The sequence below is a fragment of the Lampetra planeri genome, chromosome 16, assembly GCF_965212315.1.
Source record: "Lampetra planeri chromosome 16, kcLamPlan1.2.h2, whole genome shotgun sequence".
In the NCBI taxonomy this organism is placed as follows: Eukaryota; Metazoa; Chordata; class Hyperoartia; order Petromyzontiformes; family Petromyzontidae; genus Lampetra; species Lampetra planeri.
Genome location: NC_136122.1, coordinates 1080933 through 1092208, shown reverse-complemented (window position 1 = coordinate 1092208; position 11276 = coordinate 1080933). Strand labels below are relative to the sequence as shown.

Sequence of the window (11276 nt, the reverse complement as noted above, 5' to 3'; positions counted from 1 at the left end):
AGGAAGTGCACGTAACATTTTAATGCAGTCGTTATATTAAAAACGCTTGATAGTTTCGAATACAATTTGAAAAACGTAAGCACTATTATTCCTGTCATATTGTTGTATAAAAAAAATAATTAAAGGAAAATTGGAAGATGTGTGTCAGTATTCGAAAGTATGCTAATTTATGTAATTATGCACATAATTTATGCTAATTATGGAGGTGTAATTGTATTAAGTTATACAAATGCATGAGATGATGCTAATGCATGTAGTTATAACTAGGCTCTGCCTCGTTGTCTAGGGTCGCTTTATCAATCGGGAAAATACAATGAGTTGTATGAAGTTATGCAAGTGTGATGTAAGTATGCTAAATTAAGCTCGTCTTCGTTGTCTAGGGTTGTATTATCAATCGGGATAATACAATGATTCTCGGTTAAATTTTTACTGATTGTGTTTTAGTGTGTTTATATCAGGTCTCCAAATTCAAATCTCATCGCAGGATACAGTTCTCATAATCAAGATTATTATGCATGAATTTAGGAAGCCACCACTCAGACACTTCTGTGTTAAGCAACTTTAATCTCTAAACAAAAACATAACACTCTAATATGCGAACTCTTATGCTTGGAATGTCAACACAGTACTCCTGGAGATGTTCTCCTCATTGATCCGTACATTTAACCCTCAATGATTACGTTTGTCAAACTGGGCAACAGAACAATCGGTTAATTCCTCAGTGTAGAGCGGGCATATACGGCGATAGGAAAAGGTTCTTAAAAATGAATGTGACGATATTCATACAAACGGCAATAAAGAAACATGTCCCGATAGCAAAAGTAGACCTCAATGAATTAATTAGTAAGATTATGCAATTAACGAAATGTCTTGGAACAATGGTGTGCGGCAGTGTGCCTGCTTCAGCAAATGCTTATCAATTGGCTAAGGCTTCAATACATTCGCGGGCAAGATTCTGTGATCAAAAGAAAGGTTTTAACACAATAGTCTCCCTGTGAGGGTGTAGATTCGTAACGTAGGTTTCTAAGTGTGTAGTTTCATCAATGAATTCATTGGTACGTTTATGCAATTAACAAAAAGAGTTGACTAAAATACTTCTAAACGACCGTATCCACGTAACTCAATGGGCAGCAATGTTCTTCATGATCAGCTAATAGGTGACACACTCTCATTATTAGTCTTCTTATTATTAGTCCCGATATGTGTGCTATATGTGTGTTGGTGGTTTTGTCTCCTTGTTCAACTCTTTGCGTTAAGCAGACGCCGAGGTTTGGCCTTCTTATATCAATATTTTTAGTTGTTCCTTGCGGAGCGAGGAGTGTGTGTGGGTTACAAACGACTCTCTCGCTCGGCGGCAGCTGCAGGCTCTTTTCACTGCTGGATGAGCTGAGTCGGCACGATGCTTGTCTTTGCAGGTGCTCGATCGCGCTCGCCGCTCGTCGGCTGGCAGTTGACACCCTTGCTCGGTGCTCTCTGGCAGTGCACGATTGTGCTTGCAGCTGGTCCTCTGCAATGCTGGCTTGGTCGATGCTTGACGCTTTCCGCCCTTTCTCCAGGTTGATTGCTTGACATTGCTCATCACTCTTTCTATCGGGCTGCAGCTGCTGGTGGGAGCTGGCACTCAATGTAGAATTAACTTTTTGCAATACTTCGTCTTTCAGCTCTGAACTCAACACTCGGTGACACATCGCGACTCGGCAAGCTTCGCCATCCTTGGTTGATTGCAGGGCCCAGCCCCGGAGCTTGCCGCTTGCAGTACTCAACTCTTTGCATTGACTTCGTAGACTCGTGGCTTCTGCTGATGCAGCTCATTGACGATGTGCCAGTCACGGTGGCAGATTCCCGGACCCTGCCGATCGCAGCACTGGCAATGTATGGGTCGTGTCTCTGTTTTTAGGTGGAATTCTCTCCCCTCGGCTCGCCTTCTCACAAAGGACCGGAACGTCATTTGATTTCGCTCTTTGCTGTGGGGAAAGTTATACGAGTACGTGTCCGGGTGTGTGTGTATGTTCTGATTTATTAAGTAATCTTTTAAGTCTCACCCTGGCCTGGTTCCTGCCCCTCTCAAGTCACCTTTTCATCCGTGGAAAACAGATGCTCCAAATTGCCTTTCGGTGTTTTCCTAGTTTTTAAACTTTTGTAATAATTACTCTGGAGGGAGGAGTTCCTTTTGCCTGGTTGCATCCCCCCCCCTCTTCCCTCATGGTGGGGTGTTATATTTGTGTTTCTCTTGAGAGGGGCGCAGTCTCTCCCTTTGTGATTGTATGGCTATTCTGGAAGACAAAGGCGGTTGGGAGGCTTTCTCTCTATGGAATACATTGTATCTTGGTCATGTGTGATTGACCTATTTGTATCTCTTCTGGATGACCCTCGGTCTAATACTTTATAATTATTATTTGGTTTGTTTCCAAAGATTTTTGGAAAAAAGGCCTATATATACAACAATATCAATTGACAATATTTTAAATCACACATTTGTTTATTAAATATACATTTTTTTATAACAGTATTAAATTTTTATACTATTATGCTACGTTAACATTTCTAATAATATAGAGAGAAAAGTTTTTGGGTACAAAAGATAACAGCCATTTTTAAGCATGGAGGGATAATTAATCATGGAGTACCTACTAAATAAACGTCATTCGGCAAGCGTACAATGGCCATTAAATTTTTGTTCTTTGTAACCAGAAAATGTCGTCATGCTTCATTTCACCCTTGTCTTACTATGAACCATGAGCGACTGAATTTAACCATTTAGGATATTTTATTTAACTACGGAGTTCCCTTATGGAAATGAAAAAAGAATAAAACCGCTCATGATTCAGTATATCGTGTGCACGATTTAGTATTTTATGCGCAAAAAATAATACATTCTGCGCAAGAACTAATCATTCGCACAAATAAAATAAATTGCGCATATAATTGAAATTTGTTTATTTTACATGTTTCTCTAAAGGTGCTCCGTACTAGCTCTTTTTTATATTTCGTATCAGTTTCATTCTGAGATAATTGAGCAATCATAGTAATCAAATAATCATAGAATAGCTAATAAAATAATTAATTAAATTGACGCTATCTATTTAAAATATTAAGGCTCGTCATTACTTTCAACTCAAATCATAATTAAAATATACATGTATAAAATTGTATAATTAAAGTTTATATTATACCAATAAAATCGCAAATATTTTTTTAAAGCGAATTGACCGTTACGATGGATAAAAAATTAAATCTATCAGTGTCTTATTGACGCGTACGTGCTGGCATATCCTACAATGAGCAGAAAGGTTTGCCTAGAAGAACTGGTTCAAAAGTGGAATAAAATAAAAAATGATACAGATTTGCAAGTTAAAGTTGATCAATCTAGATTTGAAATTTTCGTAACTGCAGGGATCTATACTCTTTGGTTCTTTAGGTAAAGTCGCGTAGGTATAAAATAAAATAAATCACAATTTATTTTATGTTATTCCTACGTGACTTTACTGAAAGAACCAAAGAGTATGTTAAAGTTGATCATTGGTTGCAATAATTAAAGGCGATTTCCACCGTAATAAAAGGATCACTTCTTACGTTTTGGGCTAAACAAAGATCATGTCGATAAAAAAACCTCCAAAATGTGCCTGTCGAAATACCGCAGAATTCTGTATCGTAGTCTGATGGACAAGTGACTGATGCTCAGGCTGATGATTCAGCGCCTAGTGCTAGCAATTCGGCAACATCAAGAAGTGCTACAGCCCAGCTGCATTTGCAGTCACAGATTGACATTCTGAATTGTGATCTGATCGGCTTGTACGAACGCCAAAAACGTGGAATGCTTACACAGCAACAGGATGTGGACCTAACAGAGAAAAAAAAAACTGAATTGGAAAACCAGTCGAAGAAAAAGGGTGTTAAAAAAAGTGCACAGAAAGCAAGAGATGAGAATAGAAAATGAAATGCTCTGTTTGAAGATAATCCAGACCTACACACATCTCTGAACGTCAGGGCCAAGCTTGGAAGGCCGAAAATTGAGGAAAATCTGCCTTCGTTACTGGAATCTATTGTGGATATTGCTATGCATGGATCGGCATTGCATGAAAGAAGGCAAAGCGACGTGTACAGAAGCATAAACGCATTAGATCAGCTGACCGAACAGTTGAAGATGGATGGCTCTACCTTCGTCTTTTTAAATCCTTTATATTAAGTTTACTTGCTTGCGCGCGCGCTTACGACCGTGCAAATCTTTCGGTCGTTTTTTAACCCACTTCCAGTGATCCAATCGAGCTGACATTTTGCACACAGACTCGTTGTGCGTGACAATTAATTTTCGTGAATTTTTTCTCTCAAAATTTTTACTTTTTAGGAATTTTTTTAAAATATTTAATTACCAATTGCTTAATGGTGGCAGGCAATCATCTGACCCATAGGTGGCAGCCATCTCAAGCCAGAGGACGAGAGGACTCTAGCCGCCACGCATATAAAGGATTTATAGTGAAAAACTTTGTTTTTACGGGTTAATTTTTTCTAAAGCGCAGTTCATCTCTTGAAGGGCAGCGTCATGTGTCAACGGTCCCTGTGAAACTCCATTAGAGCACAGAACGATCGTCATGCCAAACATATCGAAGGTTTGTTTTGTACAGCAACAATAAGGCACTTGGAAGAGTTGGCGTCCATGCTAGGACCGAACGTTGTGTGCTTTGTGAGTTAAGACGACAAAGCTCGTGTTCCAACAGGGTTGACCGCTGCTAACAAGCAAAGTCCATTGCTGATGCACGTCGAGTACAGTGTCAGTCTGCCTGACCATGACTGGGTTGTGGCTGCAGAACACAAGCTAATTCCTTCGGTCTATGCCGGAATCCAAATTCAGTCTAATGGTCTAGGAAACCGAGAAGCTGTTGGTTATTCGGGACCGACCTACATAGCAATTACATCTGGAAAACACTCGTCATAAACAGCATTCAACCATAAATTTGATTTCGGAAAAATTGCTTACTCTCGAGAAGTTTGACGTCATTACAAAGAGTGGTATTGATCGATTGGTCAAACCAATTTTAGTGTCGACAGTTGATGGTGACCCGGACGAGAACCCGAGACACCAAAACGTGATTAAGGTCCACCACTTTATTCAGCATGATTTTGACGCTATATTCCTCGCCACCAACGCTCCAGGAAGAAGCGCATTCAGATTCCAAAGAACACAGGATGAGATGTTACTATCCTTTGTGCAAGCACTTCCAAGAGTTCATGAACAGTGAGCCTGGTGAAATTTGGGGAGCGCATCGTCAGTAGTGAATTTTTGGTTCCTAGGGTGTTTCGGCCTTTCATACTATACACCCTCCCCAAAGGCGGCCAGCGACAGGGTGATCAATCCTACGCTTGCGTCCTATTCCCAATTAGTCATAGGAGTTGCCTTGTTGTTGATAGCCAACATCCCATGGGACTATGCATGGCAGGGGTGTCCTCCTCCCTGAGTCAAGCATTGTTGACTGCATACCTCCTGGCCCTCTCACTTTGGGGCCCAGCTGGGGTCTTTCCTCTTCATCCAGAGCCACTGACTGCTGCCTTCTGCCGCCTCCGATACAGCTCTGATTGCCGAACGCTGGCTCTGGCCCTTAATTCCCGGGTCTCTAAGCAGTCTGGTTGTAGATGTTGCCACAAAACCTCTGCAGCCCACCTCCACTGGTCGGACTTCTGTATTCCAGCCATGATGCCGTGCTTCGGCAGCTAGATCGGCATAGCGCAGATGTTTTCGCTCATAAGCCTCATCTACTGAGTCCTCCCAAGGTACTGTGAGCTCAATGATGAAGACCTTCTTGAGCGAACGGGACCAGAGCACCATGTCAGGTCTTAGGGTGGTGGTTGCGATCTCCGGAGGAAACACAAGTTGCCGGCCAATGTCAGCTAGCATTTTCCAGTCGCGGGCCAAGCGCAGCTGGTCTCGCTCTATTGGTGTAGAGCCGCTCTTCGGTGGTTTAGCCCCTTCGCGGACAAAGGTCGTCCGTAAGGGGTGTGATGCTGCTGGGGGTGGCATTTAATAGGGTCGAGAGAAAAATGGCGCCACTCAGTAAGGAACTTACTGGATTGATATTACCACATGACCACTATGGTAGTTATTTGAACGAAAGAGGCATTACCATCGATGCTGATTTAGAGAAGAATAATTTAAAGTTTGCAGAAAACATTCTAGCCGAAATTTGGTCACAGTTGATGGTCGATAATTTTCCGACAGTGGCTGAATACATCGAGCCAAACGAGTCTGAGCTCCAGAAACAAAACCTCTTGTTCGTCGATAAAAATCTATGCTTAGCGATAGGATTTGCAAGAAAAGTCACACATACTTCTCGCGTCGTTAGTCATGCTACGCAACCACTTTGTAACACACAAACATGAATCAATTATTATTCTGCCCAAACGCATCAGGCCACAGAGAGTCGCTGCACGTCGGCAACGTGAACTAATGGTTGCAAACGAAGAAAATGTAAAGAGTGCAGATTGGATAGACGAAGAGCTTGATCTGAATGGAATATCCATTCCACAGGATGAAGAGATCCATACTCTCCCTATTTATTCCATGAAGGAGCATTTTGCTTCTCCATGGGAGAATGGAGAAGCGTACATTTTATAAAAAATATATGATTGCTATGAAACATTTTTAGTCTAATGATTCTACCAGGGCTTTTCATTCTGTGGAATGAATGTGATTTTTATAATTGTGCTCCCCATTTTGCTTCGTTCTACGACAAAGTTTCAAGTATTTTTTACAGTTATAACTACTTTTAATATTTGATAATTATAATATAATTTCAATATCATATTCTGAACATCTGCAAGTGAATTTTATGCTAAATTTCAGCTTTCGAACGCCTCCTTTTTAATACATGTTTTCTCCTACAACATCAGAGTGCAGCGCCACATTAAATACGCACTACAATGACAATAGTTTAAAGTTATTTGAAGTATGTTTTATTTTCAAAATGGAAATATGGTTTTGGGGGGGGGGGGCAAATCTTTGTGATGTCATATTTGAGGGGGGTCTGACTTTTCGTGACGCCGTGTGATGAGGGGGGGAGGGGGGTGTCAAAAATCGGCCAAAATCGCGTGACGTCACTTAAAGCTTTCATGACTGCAGGAATTCATATTATTTGGGTCTTTCGGTAAAGCCCACGTAGATAGAAAACTAATAAAAAAATATCCCGACGTTTCAATCGCAACACAAGCTATCGTCATCAGGTGAAAAAATATATAGCGGGAGAGCTGGTGAAGCAGGATGACAATTGCTTGTGTTGCAACCGAAACGACGTGTTTTCGTTTCTTTTATATATTTTTCTATCGACGTGGCTTTACCGAAAGACCCAAAGAATATAATTGATATAATATATCAATTTAAACATCTAAATTACATGGTATTCAATGTTAAACAGTAATCTACATTTTTGTAAAAAATAACACAAAGAAGATTGTGGCACAATGGATACATTTTCCATATTGTACACACATAAATGTAATCCTCCCATAAAAACATGAGGTGAGATACGATGTAAAGCTCTTTGAGTTGCAGAGGCATTTAAGCACCATATAAATTCAAGCATTATACTGTTATGATTGTAACTTTGCAACCAGTGCAAGGCATGGGACAAAATCATATTGACTTGAACTTATATACCAAGATCACATCCAATGCCTTCTTCAAGGCATGTTTGTCATAGGAATGACAAGTGTACTTTGTCATAAAAACATAAATGTTCATGAATTATAATCTCAATGCAACATCTGAATTCTTCCAGGAGACGTCGGGAAGGTGACTGGCTTTTCTGAAACACATCAAAGGTGGCTACGTTGGAATCTCTCACGCAGCACATTCAGAAAAAAAACATACATTTCATGAACATATTAGCATTTACTTCATAAACTCAAGTCTTTGGACTTACATTTATTCATATCAATGAAAAGTTATTTAGTAATTCATTCATAAAACAATAATGCGGATGAATGAGACCGAGGATAAGACAATTCACAAGCAAGGAGAGTTGCCCTCTGATCATGTCAATTATTCCTGGGTTATGTTATCTGAACTGTGGTGGTTTGGGTTCCACACCGCCTCACCAGAACGAGCCACAAGTTCTAAAGCTTGCTTTCTCATATGTGATGTGGAATCGTCATTAAAATCCAATCGACTTCAACTGAATCTGCATTAAAATGAATGGGGAGTCTATGGATGGACAATGGAGATTCTGGAATATTCACCTAACATGTAAGTTGTGGCAAACTCACTTATTATCTGCGCTTGTCCATAGGTTTGACTGCAAATGTACGTCATTCATTCTATTGTCTGGTCTCATGTGTGGATACCATGGAAGTATCAGCCAATTAAACCCATTATTTAATGACACTCTCTCATGTGTGGATACGAGATAAATGCGTGGCCAAAAACAGATAATAGGATAATCCTCCCAATATTAGCAGAAATCAGAGGGCTATTATACTTTAGAAACTATGAAAAACTGCCCCAATTGCACTGTCGCTGGAGAGACAGAGTGAGTCATGCCCTTGTGATGATACACGAAGTGGGCAATGTCACCCATTTTTAACATGCAACGACTGCTCTGTATTTGAGGTGGACAGATAAGTGTGATTCCCCACAAACCCAAACACCAATGGTAAAGTAATGGGGGCTGTGCTCCAGTGTGGGATTTCGTTTCTGGCCACAACAACAGTTGGGAAGTTAATGCCAAACGGTCATCTGATTTATCTGTACATCACTTGAAATCCTTGGGTAACAATAAATTGTGAGTTTAAAGACTGCCGTGAATAAAATAAACGGTTGAATGGTCAAAAATAATGTATTATCAGACTTTGACTTTACACACTGCTAAATGCATTTAACGCTGCCTATGATAATGAAATGTATTTTTTACAATACTTTGGTAATGGCTTGAATCTGTGGTCAGCTTAATATAGATATCTATTGTGAACTAATGAACCTTTTTAAAATGATGAGAAAAAATGGCGAAACATGACGAAAAAGTGTGCATTCTATATAAACGGGGTGTGCCGAGTAAAAGATGAAGGAGATAGTTATCTAAGATGTGAAGATATATCTGTTGCAGAATAGTGTGGCCTTACTCAGGAGCAGAGGGAAGACTTTCTCGGTGCTGCTCACCACCACCTCCAGTTCTGTGTGTGAAGCTTCGTCTATTGCAGTCACCGTCAGCACCACATTGGCTACTGTTGCAGAAAACTTAATTTTGTTGCCCAGGTAAGTCAAGCCAGTCACCACACCCTCTGAAACGTTGTCGGGAATATTCGGGTTGAATTTTAAACCTTCCTTTGTTATCCTAGACAGCAAAATAAAATGAGAGTATTTAAAAGTCAAAATTATATCATTTCTAACGAGCTTGATGTTGCTGATAATTGAGAAATGGAGTAAAATGAGATGTTCATTCTGGTCTAGAATCACTACTTAATATGTAAATATAAACTTAGCATGTTAAATGCTACCACTGCAGTTTTAAATATGCATAACACTGAGCCTTGAATATGTTTTACAATTTCCATGAATGAGTCCAAATATAACTTTAATTACAATCGAAATTCATCTTCCACCCGCATCTGCTGTCGATTAATAGACTTTTTTTTATTCACCTTGAATGTCACTCATAAGAAATGCACTCGATTAAATTATGTGCTATACAGAAGGCCTACTGCATATCCTTTGAAGGCAGTGGTTTGTGACAAAGTGTTATTATGTTATTTGTGTTTTTGCAACACTGCCAATGCAGTAGCACTGATTTTTTTTTATTGTACTAGGTTAGGCTTCTGATCTCAATTATTCTCTTATTTATAAGTGTGTGACTTGGGCATGCATTACTAGCCAATTAAGGTCTGGGTTCGCGAACACAAAGTGGATTTGAAACACGGCAGAACCAACTCCACGGCGGTGGCGGATCATTGTTTCAACGCTGTGGGCACACGCGGTGACATTGTTGTCTCCGAGACCAAGGTGCTCTGCAAACCCTCGGGCCACCTTCAGAGATTTGTTCATGAAGCCATCCTGATATACAAACACAGACAAAACTTCAATCGAGAATATGGATTCAGATTGAGCAATCATTGGAATGATGTGATAAACCACGTCAAGTTTTAACTGCTATAATTTTCACTCACCCACTCGGTTGTCGTCGTCCTCACTCACCCACCCGGTTGTCGTCGTCCTCACTCACCCACCCGGTTGTTGTCGTCCGATTACGACTTGTACTACAAGTCCATTTACTTGCTAATTTCTCTAGCCCACCCGTCCATGCACGCCACAAACCCTCCCCCCCCTCTCCACCCGATGCTAGCCCCGTCCCTGCACACCACAAACCCTCCCCCCTCTGAACTCCCACAGCCAAACTCCTTCCAACCCCCCTTGCCTCTCCCCTCCCGTGCCTATATAAAGCCACAACAGCAGATCATTTTTTCACACCTGAAGACGGACGCTTGTGTTGCGACCGAAACGTCGTGTTTTTTTTATCTACGTGACTTTACCGAAAGAACCAGAGAGTAAGGTCCACAATTGTCTTTGAGTTGTGCGCCTTTTGGCGTCATCTGGTCCAACCCATGTGAGACTAGGCTCTAAGGAAAGCTGTCTCGGGTGTGGACCAATCAACTTCAAGGACAGTGCACATTATCAGAGTTATGTTCTTTTGTTTGTATTATGACTGCAGGTATTGCGGTCTATGCAAACATGACTCCTTGTAAAAAGGTGTCAGTTTTGTTGCCAGATAGAAGGGTAAAAAACCAATTATCATATTTTTACTGGCAAATGAGGTTCCCATAGTGTAGATGCTTGCCCCGAGCTCTCATACTCTGATGGTGCATTGTCTTTGAGTTGTGCGCCTTTTGGCGTCATCTGGTCCAACCCATGTGAGACTAGGCTCTAAGGAAAGCTGTCTCGGGTGTGGACCAATCAACTTCAAGGACAGTGCACATTATCAGAGTTATGTTCTTTTGTTTGTATTATGACTGCAGGTATTGCGGTCTATGCAAACATGACTCCTTGTAAAAAGGTGTCAGTTTTGTTGCCAGATAGAAGGGTAAAACACCAATTGCACATGACTGTCAGTTTAACCTGTATTTAATAAATTACCATATATTTTATAAACAATACTACGGTTACTATTCATCTGTCAAATATTATTTATAAACTAAAATAATGTAGATTATTACACCTGCAAATCGCTGATGTTGCAAGCCTATGTAAACATGGGATTTTCTTCCCTTGTTTGGTGAGTTTGTGCCCATGGATGTACCTT

The 11276-nt window shown here is 40.6% G+C and overlaps 1 protein-coding gene across 9 annotated transcripts in view; it reads right to left on the bottom strand.

Moving 5' to 3' along the window:
• Positions 1-544: 544 nt before the first annotated feature.
• PGGHG (protein-glucosylgalactosylhydroxylysine glucosidase) overlaps positions 545-11276 on the bottom strand; it is a 60872-nt gene continuing 50140 nt past the window's right edge. For all 9 annotated transcript variants that reach the window (XM_078601311.1, XM_078601318.1, XM_078601316.1 and 6 more), the window contains 2 exons: positions 9106-9317; positions 545-7793 (listed from right to left, as the gene is read on the bottom strand). In XM_078601311.1, coding sequence (XP_078457437.1) covers positions 7741-7793; positions 9106-9317 — 265 coding nt within the window. In that variant the 3' untranslated portion in view covers positions 545-7740. The remainder of the gene's footprint in view (positions 7794-9105; positions 9318-11276) is intronic.